At 39.0% G+C, this 19,701-nt stretch overlaps 1 protein-coding gene across 1 annotated transcript in view; it reads left to right on the plus strand.

Moving 5' to 3' along the window:
* LOC147370546 (UDP-glucuronosyltransferase 2C1-like) overlaps positions 1-16,429 on the plus strand; it is a 30,596-nt gene extending 14,167 nt beyond the window's left edge. The window contains exons 5-6 of the mRNA XM_086405523.1: positions 87-306; positions 15,768-16,429. Coding sequence (XP_086261649.1) covers positions 87-306; positions 15,768-16,047 — 500 coding nt within the window. The 3' untranslated portion in view covers positions 16,048-16,429. The remainder of the gene's footprint in view (positions 1-86; positions 307-15,767) is intronic.
* Positions 16,430-19,701: the final 3,272 nt, after the last annotated feature.

The following is a 19,701-nucleotide window of genomic DNA, read 5'->3' on the forward strand; positions in this document are numbered from 1 at the left end:
ATTTGGTTTATGCAGGTGTCATGATTTTCTATTTTGGACACTCTTACAACTTAGAATAATTATTTATTTTTTCTTTCAATTTTTAGGTCATCCCAAAACCAGAGCTTTTATCACTCACTGTGGAACCAATGGGATCTATGAAGCTATTTACCACGGGGTCCCTATGGTTGGAATTCCTCTGTTTGGTGATCAGCATGATAATCTTGTTCGTATGAAAGCCAAAGGGACAGCTGTTGAAGTAGACTTGCAAAGAATGACAAGTGCAGATCTGCTGAATGCATTGAAAGCAGTTATTAACAATACTTCGTGAGTAGAGAATATATTCTTAACTAAGAAGCATTTTGTTTTTGAAGCAATAATCAGCTTTATATAATTTGAAATTGACAAATTTTGCATAATTTACAGTGCACCTAATATCAAATAAGATTATTTTATACTTCCTAAATTTTGTGAAAGTATTTTGTCACCTACCCCTTCTGGGTGATAGATTATAACCTCAAAGAAATACTACATTTATTTAAAGAAAATAATTTATTGTTAAAAAGATGAATTTTTAAATCAACAATAATACTTTTATTTCCTAAAAATTGCAGATATTACCACTATAAAGAATTTAGTGACCACAACAAAATCATAAAAATAAAAATGAAAAACCACTCAGCTTCCCTCATGTCAATTCAGTTCAGTTCAGTCGCTCAGTCATGTCCAACTCTTTGTGACCCCATGGACTGCAGTACGCCAGGCTTCTCTGTCCAACATCAACTCTCAGAGCTTGCTCAAACTCATATCCATTGAGTTGGTGATGCCATCATCTGTCTTCCCCTTCTCCTCCTGCCTTCAATTTTTTCCAGCATCAAGGTCTTTTCCATGAGTCAGTTCTTCGCATCAGTGACCAAAGTATTGGAATTTCAGTTTTAGCATCAGTCCTTCCTATGAATATTCAGGACTGACTTCCTTTAGGATGGACTGGTTGGATCTCCTTGCAATCCAAGTGACTCTCAAGCCTCTTCTTCAACATCACAGTTCAAAAGCATAAATTCTTTGATGCTCAGCTTTCTTTATAGTTCAACTCTCACATCTATACATGGCTACTGGAAAAACCATAGCATTGACTAGATAGACCTTTGTTGGCAAAGTTATGTCTCTGCTTTTTAATATGTTGTCTAAGTAGTCATAGTTTTTCTTCCAAGCAGCAAGTATCTTTTAATTTCATGACTGCAGTCACCATCTGGGTAGTTATAACCAATACCAGTTTAGAAACTTACTTCTGCTCTTTCGTCGTGTTAATTTATAAATAGAGAGAAGACCCCAGCCTCCCTGTTCCTACAGAGAGTAATAATTGGACACTATCCATGAGCAAAATCATCTCTGGGAGTGCTCTAAAGTCCATGTAAGAAATTTTAGCAACACAGTAGAACAAAAAATCTGAGCTAAATCACACAAGAACAGAATGATTACAGTTTTATTTTACCAGCATCATCCCCAAGCCAGTATTACTCATCACCAAGAGAGAACTTTCAGCTAGAAAGAGTTCCTTGGCAGAAAAAGAAGAATGGATTGAATGACAAATTTTTAAGGCCTTCTGGAGCATAGAAAGAGAAAAACAAATTCTAAATTTGTGTCAAGCTACAAAAGATCTCAAACAGCCAAACCAGTTCCAAGAAATAATGACATTGGAGGCATCCCAATTCTAATTTAAAACTGTACTACAAACTTATAGCAGTTTTAAAAAGATGATATTGTCATAAAAATAGACATGCAGACCAATGGACAGGATAGAGAGCCCTGATACAAAGCCCTCTATGTAAAGTTGAATAATATTTGACAAATGTGAAGAATACTCAATAGGAAAAGTGCTATTTTTTCAATAAGTAGTACTAGGGAAACTAGATATTTATATCCAGGAGAATAAAATTTGGACCCATATATTACATTACTTCCCTCAGAGTTCAGTTGTTAAAGATCTGTTTTCAATGCAAGAGACCCAGGTTCAATTCTGGGGTCAGCAAGAGCCCCTGGAGAAGGAAATGGCAACCCACTCCAGTATTCTTACCTGGAGAATCCCATCGACAGAGGAGCCTGGCTGGCTACAGTCCATGGTGTCACAAGAGACAGACACGACTTAGTGACTAAACCACCACATTGCATTACTTACACAATTTGACTAGAAATGGACTAAAGACTTAAACATAAGAAGACCTGAAACCATAAAACTCCTATTATAAAACAGGAGGGAAGGTTTCTTGATAAGGGTATTGGCATCAAATTCTGGGATATGACACCAAAAATACAAGGAACCAATGCAAACTAAAAGGTGGGGCTATATCAAGCTCAAAAGCTTCTACACAGCAAAATAAATGATTTACAAAATGAAAGGCAATGTACAAAATTGGAGCATATTTTGAAAACTACACATCTGATAAGAGACTAATATACAAAAGATATAAGTAACCCATATTACTCAATAGCAAAAAATTTTTTTTAAATGAATGCAGTTGCTGAATACATATTTGCCCAAAGAAGACATATACATGGCCAACAGGTACTTGAAAAGGGGCTTGATACTACTAAGCATCATGAAATGCAAATCAAAATCCCACCTCACACCTATGAGAATTGTTGATGTTGTTCAGTCACTAAGTTTTGTCTGACACTATGACCCCACTGACTACAGCATGACAAGCTCCTCCATTCTCCACTTTGTCCTAGAGTTTGCTCAAATACATGCCCATTGAGGTGGCGATACTATCTAACCATCTCATCCTCTGCCACCCCCTTCTCCTTTTCCCTTCAATCTGCTCCAGCATCAGGTTTTTTGCAGTGAGTCAGTTCTTCACATGAGGTGGCCAAAGTATTGGAGTTTCAGCTTCAGCATCAGTCCTTTCATGAATATTCAGAGTTGATTTCCTTCAGGATTGATTGATTTGATCTCCTTGCTCTCCAAGGGACTCTCAAGAGTCTTCTCCAACACCACAATCAGAAAGCATCAAATCTTTGGTGCTCAGCCTTCTTTATGGTTCAGTGGTAAAGAAACTACATGCCGATGCAGTTGCTACAGGAGATGCAGGTTTGATTCCTGAGTGAGGAGATCCCCTGGAATTGTTCAGTCACTCAGTTGTGTGTGACTCGTTGTGACCCCATGGACTGCAGCATATCAGGCTTTCCTGCCCATCACCATCTCCCAAGCTCGTTCAAATTCATGTCCATCCAGACAGTGATGCCATCTAAGCATCTAGTCCTCTTCGTCCCCTTCTCCTCCTGCCTTCAATCTTTCCCATAGTCAGGGTATTTTCTAATGAGTCAGCACTTCACATCAAGTGGCCAAATTATTGGAGCTTCAGCTTCAGCATCAGTCTTTCCAGTGAATATTCAGGGTTGATTTCCTTTAGGATAGACTGGTTTGATCTCTTTGCAGTCCAAGGCATTCCCAAAAGCCTTATCCAATACCACACCTCAAAAGCATCAATTTTCTGACGCTCAGCTTACTTTATGGTCCAAATCTCACATCCGTACCTGACTGCTGGAAAAATGATAGTTTTACTATATAGATCTTTGTCAGCAGAGTAATTTATATGCTTTTTAATATGTTCTCTAGGTACTGTGTGGATCACAATAAACTGTGGAAAATTCTGAAAGAGATGAGAACATCAGACCACCTGAGTTGCCTATTGAGAAACCTGTATGCAGGTCAGGAAGCAACAGTTAAAACTGGACATGGAACAACAGACTGGTTCCAAATAGGAAAAAGAGTACATCAAGGCTGTATATTGTCACCCTGCTTATTTAACTTATATAAAGAGTACATCATGAGAAACACTGGGCTGCAGGAAGCACAAGCTGGAATCAAGATTGCCAGGAGAACTATCAATAACCTCAAATATGCAGATGACACTACCTTTATGGAAGAAAGTGAAGAAGAACTAAAGAGCCTCTTGATGAAAGTCAAAGAAAAGAGTGAAAAATTTGGCTTAAAGCTCAACATTCAGAAAATGAAGATCATGGCATCCGGTTCCATCACTTCATGGGAAATAGATAGGGAAACAGTGGAAACAGTGTCAGACTTTATTTTTCTGGGTCCAAAATCACTGCAGATGGTGATTGCAGCCATGAAATAAAGAGACACTTACTCATTGGAAGGAGAGTTATGACCAACCTAGACAGCATATTAAAAGCAGAGACATTACTTGTCAACAAAGGTCTGTCTAGTCAAGGCTATGGTTTTTCCAGTGGTCATGTATGGCTATGAGAGTTGTACTTTAAACAAAGCTGAATGCTGAACAATTGATGCTTTTGAACTGTGGTGTTGGAGAAGACTCTTGAGAGTCTTTGGACAGCAGGAGATCCACGCAGTCCATCCTAATGGAGATCAGTCCTGGGTATTCATTGGAAGGACTGGTGATAAAGCTGAAACTCCAATACTTTGGCCACCTCATGCGAAGAGCTGACTCATTTGAAAAGACCCTGATGCTGGGAAAGATTGAGGGCAGGAGGAGAAGGGGATGACAGAGATGGTTGGATGGCATCACTGACTCGATGGACATGGGTTTGGGTGAACTCTGGGAGTTGGTGATGGGCAGGGAGGCCTGGCGTGCTGCGGTTCATGGGGTCACAAAGAGTTGGACACAACTGAGAGACTGATCTGATCTGATTGGAGGAGACTAATGTGAATCCCTTGGACTGCAAGGAGATCCAACTAGTCCATCCTAAAGGAAATCAGTCCTGAATATTCACTGAAAGGACAGATTTTGAAGCTGAAACTCCAATACTTTGGCCACCTGATATGAAGAGCTGATGCATTTGAAAAGACTGTGATGCTGGGAAAGATTGAAGGCAGGAGGAGAAGGGGATGACAGAGAATGAGACGGCTGGATGGCATCACCGACTCTATGGACATGAGTTTTCCCTACTTTATTCAATTTAAGTCTGAATTTGGCAATAAGGAGTTCATGGTCTGAGCCACAGTCATCTCCTGGTCTTATTTTTTTTGACTGTATAGAGCTTCTCCATCTTTGGCTGCAAAGAATATAATCAGTCTGATTTCGGTGTTGACCATCTGGTGATGTCCATGTATAGAGTCTTCTCTTGTGTTGTTGGAAGAGGGTGTTTGTTATGACCAGTGCATTTTCTTGGCAAACCTCTATTAGTCTTTGCCCTGCTTCATTCTGTATTCCAAGGCCAAATTTGCCTGTTACTTCAGGTGTTTCTTGACTTCCTACTTTTGCATTCCAGTCCCCTATAATGAAAAGGACATCTTTTTTGGGGTGTTAGTTCTCCAATATGCTACTGGAGATCAGTGGAGAAATAACCCCAGAAAGAATGAAGGGATGGAACCAAAGCAAAAAGAATACCCAGCTGTGGATGTGACTGGTGATAGAAGCAACGTCCGACGCTGTAAAGAGCAATATTGCATAGGAACCTGGAATGTCAGGTCCATGAATCAAGGCAAATTGGAAGTGGTCAAACAAGAGATGGCAAGACTGAATGTCGACATTCTAGGAATCAGCAAACTGATATGGACTGGAATGGGTGAATTTAACTCAGATGACCATTATATCTACTACTGAGGCAGGAATCCCTCAGAAGAAATGGAGTGGCCATCATGGTTAAAAAAAGAGTGTGAAATGCAGTACTTGGATGCAATCTCTAAAACGACAGAATGATCTCTGTTCGTTTCCAAGGCAAACAATTCAATATCACAGTAATCCAAGTCTATGCCCCAACCAGTAACACTGAAGAAGCTGAAGTTGAAGGTTCTATGAAGACCTACAAGACGTTTTAGAACTAACACCCAAAAAAGATGTCTTCTCCAATACCACAGTTTAAAAACATCAGTTCTTCAGCACTCAGCTTTCTTTATAGTCAAGCTCTCACATTCATACATGACTACTGGAAAAACCATGGCTTTGACTAGATGGATCTTTGTTAGCAAAGTAATGTGTCTGCTTTTTATATGCTGTCTAGTTTGGTCATAACTTTTCTTCCAAGGAGCAAGTGTCTTTTAATTTTGTGGCTGCGGTCACCATCTGCAGTGATTTTGGAGCCCCCCCAAAATAGTCTGTCACTGTTTCCACTGTTTCCCCATCTATTTGCCATGAAAGATGGGACCGGATGTCATGATCTTAGTTTTCTGAATGTTGAATTTAAGCCAATTTTTTCACTCTCCTCTTTCATTTCAACAAGAGGCTCGTTAGTTCTTCTTTGCTTTCTGCCATAAGGGTGGTGTCATCTGCATGTCTCAGGTTATTGCTGTTTCTTCCAGCAATCTTGATTCCAGCTTGTTCTTCCTCTAGCCCAGCGTTTCTTATGATGTACTCTGCCTATAAATTAAATAAGTTAAATAAGGGTGACAATATATGGCCTTGACATACATACTCCTTTTCCAATTTGGAAACAGTGTGTTGTACCATGTCCAGGTCTAACTGTTACTTCCTGACCTGTATACAGATTTCTCAGGAGGCAGGTCAGGTGTTCTGGTATTCCCATCTCTTTAAGAATTTTCTAGAGTTTGTTGCGGTCCACACAGTCAAAGGCTTTGGCATAGTCAATAAAGCAGAAGTAGATGTTTTTCTGGAACTTTCTTGCTTTTTCGATGATCCGACGGATGTTGACAATTTGATAGCTTCACCCCAGTGCTAATTGCTGTATTATTCACAAAATCAAGGCGTGAATTAAACCTTAGTGTCTTTCAGTGAATGAATAGATAAAGACAATGTGGTATATGCAGTGAAAGAATATTATTTAGCAAAGAACACAAAGGAAATACTTCCATATTTAAAACCATGGTATTGTCCTAGGTGAAGTAAGTCAGTGAATGACAAATATTATTTACAGTCATTTATACATGCAGCATAATAACTGAAACTCATAGAAGTAGAGAGTGCTGCTGCTGCTAAGTCGCTTCAACCATGTCCGACTCTGTGTGACCCCATAGACGGCAGCCCACCAGGCTTCCCCGTCCCTGGGATTCTCCAGGCAAGAACACTGGAGTGGGTTGCCATTTCCTTCTCCAATGCATCAAAGTGAAAAGTGAAAGTGAAGTCACTCAGTCGTGTCTGACTCTTAGCGACCCTATGGACTGCACCCTACCAGGCTCCTCCATCCATTGGATTTTCCAGGCAAGAGTACTGGAGTGGGGTGCCATTGCCTTCTCCGGAAGTAGAGCGTAGATTGGTGTTTTCCAGGGTCTAGGAGTTGGAAGAATGGAAAGACAAGCTTTGAGTAACAGGGAACAAACTTTGAGTAATAAAATAAGTTCTGGGGAACTTTGTACAACATGGTAGTTAGCTGTGATCACAGACAAATAAATTCTCAGTAATGAAGGAGTACATTTATTATGTAACTATATTTCATATAAATAAAACAAATATATTCTTTGGAAAAAAGAAACTATATTAAAATTAAAATATTTGCCAGAGTTGTAAATGTTTCTATATATCAGATAAATTCTTACTAGAAATTTTGTATAAGTCTATAAACATGCAGTGACATTCGAGATTAAAATTATTTTTTAAACATAAATTTTAAAAATATTTAATGACTTTTCACTATTAAGTCACTTATCAGTGTCTCTCTTGTTTGTTTAACTTATTTTTAATTGGGATATAACTAATTTAAAATGTTGCATTGGTTTCTACCATGCAACAACGTGTTGTTGTTAAGTTGCGCAGTCGTGTCCGACTCTTTGCGATCTCATGGACTGCAGCGCTCTAGGCTTCCCCATCCTAAACTATATCCAGGCCTTTGGTCTCATGTTCACTGAATCAGTGACACCCTCCAACTATCTCATCCACTGTTGCCATCTTCTCCTCCTGCCTTCAATCTTTTTCAGAATCTGAGTCTTTTCAGATGAATTTGCGCCACCATCAAGTGGCCAAAGTTCTGTAGCTTCAGCTTCAACATCAATACTTCTAATGAATATTCTGGGTTGATTTCATTTAGGATTGACTGGTTTGATTTCCTTGGGGTTTCAAGGGACTCTCAAGAGTTCTCTCCAACACCACAGATGAAAAACATCATTTTTTCAGCACTCAGCCTTCTTTATGGTCCACCTCTCACATCTGTATGATTACTGGAAAAAAATTAGCTTTGACTAGATGGACCTTTGTCAGCAAGTGATGTTTCTGATTTTTAATGTGGTACCTAAATCTGTCATTGAAATTCTTCCAAGGAGCAATCGTCTTTTAATTTCATGGCTGCAGTCATATCCACAGTGATTTTGTAGCCCCCCCCCCCCCCCCATATAATGTCTGTCACTGTTTCCATTGTTTCCCCATCTATTTGCCATGGTCCTTCTAGTGAAGCTATGATTCTTCCAGTAGTCAAGTATGGATGGAAGAGTTGGACCATAAAGAGAGCTGAGCACTGAAGAGTTGATGCTTTTGAACTGTGGAATCGGAAAAGACTTGTGAAAGTCACTTAGGCTGCAAAGAGTTCCAACCAGTCAATCCTAAAGGAAATCAGTCCTGAATTTTCATTGAAAGGACTGATGCTGAAGCTGAAGCTCTGATACTTTGGCCACCTTTTGCTAAGAACTGACTCATTAGAAAAGACCCTGTTGCCCAGCATATAGGGCTCAAAAGTGGTTGACACACAGTTTGGGGAAAAGAAACTAGAGACAGAATTAAAGATTTAAAGGTGGGAATCAAGACCTTCTGATCAAGAGCCCTGTTCTTCAGAGACACATCACTTTTATTTAGTGTCCTGGCATGCAGAAAGTATCTGTTGTACCACAATAAAATCAACCTCCCGTGTCCCTGATCACATCTCTCATTTTACTGATTACTTTGAACTGTCTTTGTTATGTTTTTGTACAAGGAGTAGCCCCAGCTGGAGATCATAGACCCGAATATACCTTGGGAAAACATCTTGGTGTGTGCACAAGCAGAGTTCTGAACTTTCACTGACCAGCATTTCAAGGTCCACACTGTTTTTTCTTAGTTTAGCAGGCCATGACGACCCAACTAATAACTTAATGTACTTTTGTTTAGATTATACGGTATTGCTATGTTTTGCTTTTATTCTTTTCCCATGGTGTGTTTCTTATGGCTTAGCCAGAGCAACAGGCAGCTGATTACTAATACCTGCAGGAGGAGAAGGGGAAGACAGAGGATGAAATGGTTGGATGACTACACAGACACTATGGACATGAGTTTGAGCAAGTTCTGGGAGATGATGATGGACAGGGAAACCTGGATTGTTGTAGTCCATGGGGTCACAGAGTTGGACACAACTGAGTGGCTGAACTGAATGGATGCGACTGGATGCCAAAATTTTCACTTGTTGAATGTCGAGTTTGAAGCGAGCTATCTCACTCTCCTCCTTCATCTTCATCAAGAGGCTCTTTAATTCCTCTTTGCTTTCTGCCATATGACTGGTGTCATCTGCATCAGATCATATCAGTCGCTCAGTCGTGTTCAACTCTTTGCAACCCCATAAAGCGCAGCATGCCAGGCCTCCCTGTCCATCACCAACTCCTGGAGTTCACTGAGATTAACGTCCATCGAGTCAGTGATGCCATCCAGCCATCTCATCCTGTGTCGTCCCCTTCTCCTCTTGCCCCCAATCCCTCCCAGCATCAGAGTCTTTTCCAATGAGTCAACTCTTTGCATGAGGTGGCCAAAGCACTGGAGTTTCAGCTTTAGCATCATTCCTTCCAAAGAAATCCCAGGGCTGATCTCCTTCAGAATGGACTGGTTGGATCTCCTCGCAGTCCAAGGGACTCTCAAGAGTCTTTTCTAACACCACAGTTCCAAAGCATCAATTCTTTGGCGCTCAGCCTTCTTCACAGTCCAACTCTCACATCCATACATGACCACAGGAAAAACCATAGCCTTGACTAGATGGAGCTTTGTTGGCAAAGTAATGTCTCTGCTTTTGAATATGCTATCTAGGTTGGTCATAACTCTCCTTCCAAGGAGTAAGCGTCTTTTAATTTCATGGCTGCAATCACCATCTGCAGTGATTTTGGAGCCCCCGAAAATAAAGTCTGACACTGTTTCCACTGTTTCCCCATCTATTTCCCATGAAGTAATGGGACCAGATGCCATGATCTTCGTTTTCTGAATGTTGAGCTTTAAGCCAACTTTTTCACTCTCCTCTTTCACTTTCATCACGAGGCTTTTTAGTTCCTCTTCACTTTCTGCCATAAGGGTGGTGTCATCTGCATATCTGAGGTTATTGATATTTCTCCCAGCAATCTTGATTCCAGCTTGTGTTTCTTCCAGTCCAGCGTTTCTCATGATGTATTCTGCATATAAGTTAAATAAACAGGGTGACAATATATAGCCTTGACATACTCCGTTTCCTATTTGGAACCAGTCTGTTGTTCCATGTCCAGTTCTAACTGTTGCTTCCTGACCTGCCTACAAATTTCTCAAGAGGCAGATCAGGTGGTCTGGTATTCCCAGCTCTTTCAGAATTTTCCACAGTTTATTGTGATCCACATAGTCAAAGGCTTTGGCATAGTCAATAAAGAAGAAATAGATGTTTTTCTGGAACTCTCTTGCTTTTTCCATGATCCAGAAGATGTTGGCAATTTGATCTCTGGTTCCTCTGCCTTTTCTAAAATCAGCTTGAACATCAGGAAGTTCACGGTTCACATATTGCTGAAGCCTGGCTTGGAGAATTTTGAGCATTACTTTACTAGTGTGTGAGATGAGTGCAATTGTGCCGTAGTTTGAGCATTCTTTGGCATTGCCTTTCTTTGGGATTGGAATGAAAACTGACCCTTTCCAGTCCTGTGGCCACTGCTGAGTTTTCCAAATTTGCTGGCATATTGAGTGCAGCACTTTCACAGCATCATCTTTCAGGATTTGGAATAGCTTAACTGGAATTCCATCACCTCCACTAGCTTTGTTCGTAGTGATGCTTTCTAAGGCCCACTTGACTTCACATTCCAGGATGTCTGGCTCTAGGTGAGTGATCACACCATCGTTATTATCTGGGTCGTGAAGATCTTTTTTGTACAGTTCTGTGTATTCTTGCCACCTGTTCTTAATATCTTCTGCTTCTGTTAGGTCCATACCATTTCTGTCCTTTATCGAGCCCATCTTTGCATGAAATGTTCCTTTGGTATCTCTGATTTTCTTAAAGAGATCTCTAGTCTTTCCCATTCTGTTGTTTTCCTCTATTTCTTTGCATTGATCGCTGAAGAAGGCTTTCTTATCTCTTCTTGCTATTCTTTGGAACTCTGCATTCAGATGTTTATATCTATCCTTTTCTCCTTTGTTTTTCGCTTCTCTTCTTTTCGCAGCTATTTGTAAGGCCTCCCCAGACAGCCATTTTGATTTTCTGCATTTCTTTTCCATGGGGATAGTCTTGATCCCTGTCTCCTGTACAATGTCCTAGCACTCTTGATTCCACCTTGAGCTTCATCCAGCCTGGCATTTCTCATGATGCAGTCTGCATGCAAGTTAAATAAACAGGGTTACAATATACAGACTTGACATATTCCTTTCCCAATTTGGAACCAGTCTGTTATTCCATGTCTGGTTCTAACTGTTGTTTCTTGACCCATATATAGGTTTTGCAGGAGGCAGGTATGGTGAACTGGTATTTCCATCTTTTTAAGAATTTTCCACAGTTTCTTGTGATCCACACAGTAAAGTCTTTAACTTAGTCCATGAAGCAGAAATTGATGTTTTTCTGGAATTCCCTTGCTCTTTCTATGATCCAGCAGATGTTAGCAATGATCTCTGTTTGCTCTGCCTTTCTAAATACATTTTGAGCATCTGGAGATTCTCGGTTCATAAACTTTTGAAGCCAAGCTTGGAGAACTTTGAGCATTACTTTGGTAGCATGTGAGATGAGTACAATTCTGCAGTAGTTTGAACATTCTTTGGCATTTTCTTTCTTTGGGATTGGAATGAAAACTGACCTTTTCTAGTCCTATGACCACTGGTGAGTTTTCCAAGTTTGCTGGAACTTTAAGTGCAAAACTTTAATAGTATCATCTTTTGTGCTGTGCTTAGTCGCTCAATCTTGTCTGACTCTTTGTGACCCCAATGACTATAGCATGCCAGGCTCCTTGGGATTAGAAATAGCTCAGCTGAAATTTCATCACCTCCACTAGCTCTGTTCATAGTGATGCTTCCTAAGACCCATTTGACTTTGCATTCCAGGATTTCTGGCTCTAGGTGAGTGCTCACACCATCGCGGTTATCTGGTTCATTAAGATCCTTTTTGTATAATTCTTCTGTGTATTCTTGCTATCTCCTCTTAATACCTTCTGCTTCTGTTAGGTCCACACAGTTTCTGCCTTTATTTTGCCCATATTTGTATGTAATATTCCCTTGGTATCTCTAATTTTCTTGAAGAGATCTCTAGTCTTTACCATTCTACTGTTTTCCTCTATCTTTGAATTGATCCCTTAGGAAAGCTATCTTATCTCTCTTTGTTATTCTTTGGAACTCTGCATTCAGATGGATATATCTTTCCTTTTCTCCATTGCCTTTCACTTCTCTTCTTTTCTCAGCTATTTGTAAGGTCTCCTCAGACTACCATTTTGCCTGTTTGCATTTCTTTTTCCTGGGGATGGTTTTGATCATGGCCTCCTGAACAATGTTATGAATTTCTGTCCATAGTTATTCAGGCACTCTGTGTACCAGATCTAATCCTTTGAATCTATTTGTCACTTCCTCTGTATAATCATAAGTATTTGATTTAGGTCATACCTGAATGGTCTAGTGGTTTTCCCTACTTTTATCAATTTAAGTCTGAATTTGGCAATAGGGAATTCGTGATCTGAGCCACAGTCACCTCCTGGTCTTGTTTTTTGTTGACTGTAAATAGCTTCTCCATCTTTGGCTGCAAAGAATATAATCAGTCTGATTTTGGTATTGACCATCTGGTGATGTCCATGTGTAGAGTTGTCAATTGTGTTGTTGGAAGAGGGTGTTTGCTATGACCAGTATGCATTGTCTGGGCAAAATTCTGTTAGCCTTTGTCCTTTGTTTTGTCCTTTGTTTTGTGTCCTTTGTTTTGTACACCAAGGACAATCTAGCCTGTTACTCCAGGTATCTCTTACCTTCCTATTTTTGGATTCCAGTCCATTATGATGAAAAAGATATCTTTTTTTGGTGTTAGTTCTAGAAGGTATTGTAGGTCTTCAAATTCAGCTTCTTTGGCATTATTGGTTGGGGCATATACTTGGATTACTATGGTTTTGAATGGTTTGCCTTTGAAACCACAGGATCTTTCTGTCATTTTTGAGATTACACCCAAGTTTTGCATTTTGGACTCTTTTGTTGCCTATGAGGGCTATTGTATTTCTCTAAGTGCTTCTCTCCCACAGTAGTAGATGTAATGGTCAGTTAAATTAAATTCACCTGTTGCAATCCATTTTAGTCAATTGATTCCTAAAATGTCAGTGTTCACGCTTGTCATCTCCTGTTCGATCTCTTCCAATTAACCTTGATTCATAGGCCTAACATTCCAGGTTCCTATGCAATATTGTTCTTTACAGCATCGGACTTTACTTTCACCACCAGTTCAGGTCAGTTCAGTTGCTCAGTCATGTCCGATTCATTGCGACCCCATGAACGGCAGCACGCCAGGCCTCCCTGTCCATCACCAACTCCTGGAGTTCACTCAAACTCACATCCATCGAGTCGGTGATGCCATCCAGCCACCTCATCCTCTGTCATACCTACTCCTCCTGCCTTCAATCTTTCCCAGAATCAGGGTCTTTCTAATGAGTCAGCTCTTCGCATCAGGTGGTCCAAAGTATTGTAGTTTCAGCTTCAACATCAGTCCTTCCATGAAAACCCAGGACTGATCTCCTTTAGGATGGACTGGTTGGATCTCTTTGCAATCTAAGTGACTTTCACAAGTCTTTTCCAATTCCACAGTTCAAAAGCATTAGCTCTTCAGTGCTCAGCTCTCTTTATGGTCCAACTCTTCCATCCATGCTTGACTACTGGAAGAATCATAGCTTCACTAGAAGGACCATGGCAAATAGATGGGGAAACAATGGAAACAGTGACAGACTTCATTTTGGGGGGCTCCAAAATCATTGTGGATAGACTGCAGCCATGAAATTAAATAAGCACCAGTTTCCATCAGTGTCTCTTAAACATCACATCTTATTTCTTTGCTATATTATCTGCAATGTTATCAAAGCTTACAATGTACTTATCTTGTCCATGACCACAATTTCCAATATCATTTACCATTAATTTCATATTTATATGTACTTAATGATGCAGTTTATATTTTAATAGAGTATATCTATTTCTTTTATTGAATTTTTATCTGATATTTTGTTTCTGCATCTGTCTTGGAACTTCTGTCAGTATTATTTGTTTTCCTGAGATATATTCAGAGGTACTTATTCCTTATATTCCTGTGTATTAGGAAAGATTTGCCTTTTTTAAAAAATGAAAGGGCAGCAGGGCTTTGTTTATTTTTTTATGTTGTATAGTTCTCCTCCTCAAAACTTTTTACATACTTTCCCATGATTTTCTACAATATAATGTTCTATATTCTCTATCAATGATGATTGCACTTTGGTGTGGATAAATAACTTCCCTCCTTCACAATACCAAGGAAATCTTGCTTCTATGTCAGCCATTCAAAGCCTTCAACCAAAATCCTGTTGGGGTTTTCTATTCCTTGACAGAAGTTAGAAGGGGTAGTGTTCTATGCATTGCCATCCTTCCATCTCACCACTACATGTGCAGCCCTCCGTTATTGTTGTTGTTCAGTCACCCAGTCATGTCTACTCTTTGCAACCCCATGAACTGCAGCATGCCAGGGCTCTCTGTTCCTGACCATCTCCCAGAGTTTGTCCAAGTTCATATTCATTTTCAGTGTTGCCATCCAACTGACTCATCCTCTGATGCCCTCTTCTCCTTCTGCCCTCAATCTTTCCCAGTATCATAGGCTTTTCCAATGAGTTGTCTGTTCTCATCAGATGACCAAAATACTGGAGCTTCAGCTTCAACATCAGTCCTTCCAGTGAATATTCAGGGTTGATCTTCCTTATGCTTGACTAGTTTGATCTCCTTGTTATCCAAGGGACTTTCAGGAGTCTTTTCTAGCACCACAGTTGAAGGCATCAGTTATTTGGCATTTTACCTTCTTTATGGTCCAGCTCTCACAATGGTATGGAACCACTAGGAAGACCATAGACTTGACTATTCAGACCTTTGTTAGCAGATTAATGTTTCTGCTTTTCAACACACAGCCCTCTTTAGCCTGAAGCAAAAATGCCAGCATCTGTTCAGTCTCAGGCCCTATTTCTTACCCAGAGGGTTGCATGAAGCTTTTTTGCTTTCATCTGACATGTCAGGACCATGAAGATCACAGACTGAAACCATTTCCTGTTACTGATGAAGTCTTGTTAACAATGACACTTCAGCCCAAACCTGGGGAAGAGTGAAGGAGTGGGGAAAGGGTTCCTTTTTCATAGACCTTCCCCTCCATGCTGCTTCCTGTCACTATCATGTTCCCAATACCACACTCAGCAAGTTAGATCAAAATTCTGTATTCTCAAGCTACACATTCTAATAATCATCCTATTTCTGTACTTTCAGAATGCTATTTTCAATTGGCAATTCTGTTCTCTCCCACTTCTAATAATTACTGAGACTATAAAGCATCCAACACTTTCAAACTGATGAACCATCACAGCTAGAAATATCTGAAGAGGAAACAAGTTTTCATATGCTTTTCATATTCTTGGTGATATCATTTATGACACAATTTATCATATAATTATGCAATATAATTTTAATAATATAAGTTGCTATTTATATATTCAATTTTAGCTATAAAGAGAATGCTATGAAGTTATCAAGAATTCACCACGATCAGCCTGTGAAACCCCTGGACCGAGCAGTCTTCTGGGTTGAGTTTGTCATGCGTCACAAAGGAGCCAAACACCTTCGACCAGCCTCCCATGACCTCAACTGGTTCCAGTACCACTCTTTGGATGTGATTGGCTTCCTGCTAGCTTGTGTGGCAACTGTTGCATTCCTGGTCACTAAATGTTGCCTGTTTTGTTACTGGAAGTTTGGTAAGACTGCAAAGAAGAAAAAGAGAGAATAGCTTTCTGCTTTTTTTAAAATATAAATTTATTTATTTTAATTGGAGGTTAATTACTTTATAATATTGTATTGGTTTTGCCATACTTCAACATGAATCTGCCACAGGTATACATGTGTTCCTCATCCCGAACCCACCTCCCTCCTCCCTCCTCATACCATCCCTCTGGGTCATCCCAGTGCTAGAAACCTTGAAAGAGTCCATCTGAATAATCCAGCCACTGATTTGAAAAGATTTCTCTCCTGTTCTTCTGGGTTCTTGTCCATTCCTAAAATTATCATGTCAAAGATCAAATACTCACTCCAAAAATTTGCCACATGATTCAGAATTAAGGTTTAAAATAATCTATTCTTTAAAAAGATACGACAAATGAATAAACATTTGGAAATTGTTACCATTAAAAACGTAGTGCTTTCCTTTATTCATTGCTTTTAGTTCAACCAGTTGAGATGTTGTTTGAGGCCTTAGGAGCATAATGATTAATTCTATTTCCATACTGATCAAGTTGAATATTTCCTGAATATCTAACATAATTTAGGGTTCAATATGCAATAATTATTTCATACTCTCTAAAAGAACTATACAAGGACTAATGTAGAGCACACTGTAGCCTGAGCTTCTTTGCCAGTCAGAAAAATCAGAAGCCTGTTAGGATTTCTACTCTGCTGTAAAGCACATTTTACACCACCAATTTTCTTCCATATCACACATTAGACTTTTTCCTTCTTGGAATACAAAACACTATTTTCTTGTCTTTCATTTGAAGACTATCCTTCCTTTGGATATTAATAGTGATAGTACTTCATTTGTATTATAATACTTCTTGACTGCAGAGAACTAGCTGTTTATTGCATGTTGGCATGGCTATTGGGATGATGGACCAAAGTAAAATACCTACACTTTTAAACTAACTTAAGTACAATAAGGCTGTATATCATCCTGTTTATTTAACTTATACGTGGAGTGCATCATGTGAAATGTTGACCTGGTTGAATCACAAGTTGGAATCAAGATTACTGCAGAAGTATCAACTTCAGATACACAGATGATACCTCTCTAATGGCAGAAAGTAAAAAGGCCCTCTTAATGAGGGTGAAAGAGGAAAAGGTTGGCATGAAACTCAGCTTTAAAAAAGGTGAAAATCATGGCATCTGGTCCATCACTTCACACAAATAGAAAGGGGAAAAGTGGAAACAGTATTTTTTTTTTTGTCCTCCAAAACTATTGCTGGTGGTGACATGAAATTAAAAGACATTTGCTTCACAGAAGAAAAGCTGTGACAAACCTAGACAAAGGTCTACTAGTGAGGTTTTCCACATAGGCATGCATATATGTGAGAGTTGGACCATAAAGAAGGCCTAGCAGTGAAGAATTGATGCTAATTGTAGTGCTGGAGAAGATTCTTGAGAGTCCCTTGAACTGCAAGGAGATCAAACCAGTCAATCCTAAAGGAAATCAACCCTGAATATTGACTGGAAGGACAGATGCTAAAGTTTAATCTCCAATACTTTAGCCATCTGGTAAGAAGAGCCGATTCATTGGAAAAGACGCTGACTATGGGAAAGATGGAGGGAAAAAGGAGAAGGGGGTGGCAGAGGATGAGATGGTTAAATAGCATCACTGACTCAATGGACATAAATTTGAGAAAACACTGTAAGATTTTTGTAAGCCATCAGGCTTCCCTGCTGGCTTAGTGGTAAAGAATCTGCCTGCCAATGTAGAAGACTTGTGTTTGATTCCTGCACCAGGCAGATCCCCCAGAGGAAGAAATTGCAACCCACTCGAGTATTCTTGCTGGGAAATCCCATGGACAGAGGAGCCTAGCAGACTACAGTCCATGGGATTGCACAGAGTTAGACATAACTTAGTAACCAAACAACAACAATGGGAAACAGTGAAGGACGGAAGAGATTGATGTGCTGCTGTCCATATGGTCACAAGAGTTGGACATGAACAACCACAAAAAAAATTACTTAATTTTAATCCTTCATTAATTTTACTTACAATATAAATATTGCAAAGAAGAAGCAAATTGTTTAGAGTTTCCACTGCAAATACTTTGGACAGAAAATGCACTTCTAATAAATGCTGTTTTCTATGGGGTTGATTTCTCCATCAGAAACTCAAGAGTTCATCCATTTCTTTCTTTTCCTTGGTCTCAGTATTTCTCCTGGTCCTCTCATGACCTGTTCTGTGAGCACTATTTTAAGCACAAGTACTGGCTTCTTATCAACTAGCATCAGCCTGAAACCTTCATCAAATATGAAGACAGTTGAATTTAAAAAGTAAAGTTGTCTCTAAAAACAGAATATTCTTTTTCTTTCCTTCTGTAATCCTGTAGGTGAATGTGGGGGGTTCTGCTCATGTCTTTGTTTTGAAATTCCACCAAATTCTCCATTTAAAAAATATTTCTTTATTTACTTTCTAAAAAAACTATCTTCAATATGCTTTCCAATAATTTGTTGACAAGGAAAAAAAAATATTCATTCTAACTCAGATGATGTTATGTATTAACCAAGTTCAGTAATGGTTTACCACGGACTTTGATATCTATAAATTAAAAAATAGACCTAAAATAACTAAGAACAAATATGTCTACCAAATGTAAAAATAGAGCAAATATAAAACTATCAGGATAAATAGAAATGATTTGGGCAATTATTTGTCTTTTTACAGATATTAGAACAAAGTAATCATAATTTATTATTAGCTGAGTAGTTAAATGTAAGGAAATATAGGAGCTAAAAATATGTTTTCTCAATTTTATGAAGCTTTGAATAATTAAATAATTATATTGCTTTAAGGAACAGAGCTTAAAAATGCAAGCACAGATGGAACTTGCTTAAAGATATTATGCATGCAATTACAGCAATAATATACCATAATCCTAATTATCATAGAAAATATGATAATAACCTTTCTTATAATTGTCTTTATTTTTTTAATTAAAAGATAATTGTTTTACAGAATTTTGTTGTTTTCTGTCAAACCTCAACATGAATCAGGTTTAGGTATACATATATCCCCTCCCTTTTGAACCTCTCTCCCATCTCCCTCCCAATTCCACACCACTAGGTTGATATAGAGGCCCTGCTTGAGTTTCCTGAGCCATACAGCAAATTCCCTCTGGTTATCTATTTTACATATGGTAATGTAAGTTTCCATGTTACTCTTCCCATACATCTCACCCTCTCCTCCCCTCTCCCCATGTCCATAAGTCTATTCTCTATGTCTGTTTCTCCATTGCTGCCCTGCAAACAAATTCTTCAGTACCATTTTTCTAGATTCCATATATATATATGTGTGTTAGAATATGATATTTATCTTTTTCTTTCTGACTTACTTCACTCTGAAGAATAGGCTCTAGGTTCATCCACTTCATTAGAACTGACTCAAATGTGCTCCTTTTTATGGATGAGTAATATTCCATTGTGTGTATGTACCACAATTTATTTATCAATTTATTTGTTGATGGACATCTAGGTTACTTCCATGTTTTAGATATTGTAAATAGTGCTGCAATCAACAATGGGATACATGTGTCTTTTTCAATTTTGGTTTTCTCAAGATATAGGCCTAAGAGTGGATTTGCTAAATCATGTGGTGGTTTTATTCTTAGTTTTTAAAGGAATCTCCATACCATCTTCCATAGTGGCT

Source organism: Bos grunniens, chromosome 6, assembly GCF_055505025.1.
Source record: "Bos grunniens cultivar Pamir isolate PY7600 chromosome 6, Bosgru_T2T1.0, whole genome shotgun sequence".
NCBI lineage: Eukaryota > Metazoa > Chordata > Mammalia > Artiodactyla > Bovidae > Bos > Bos grunniens.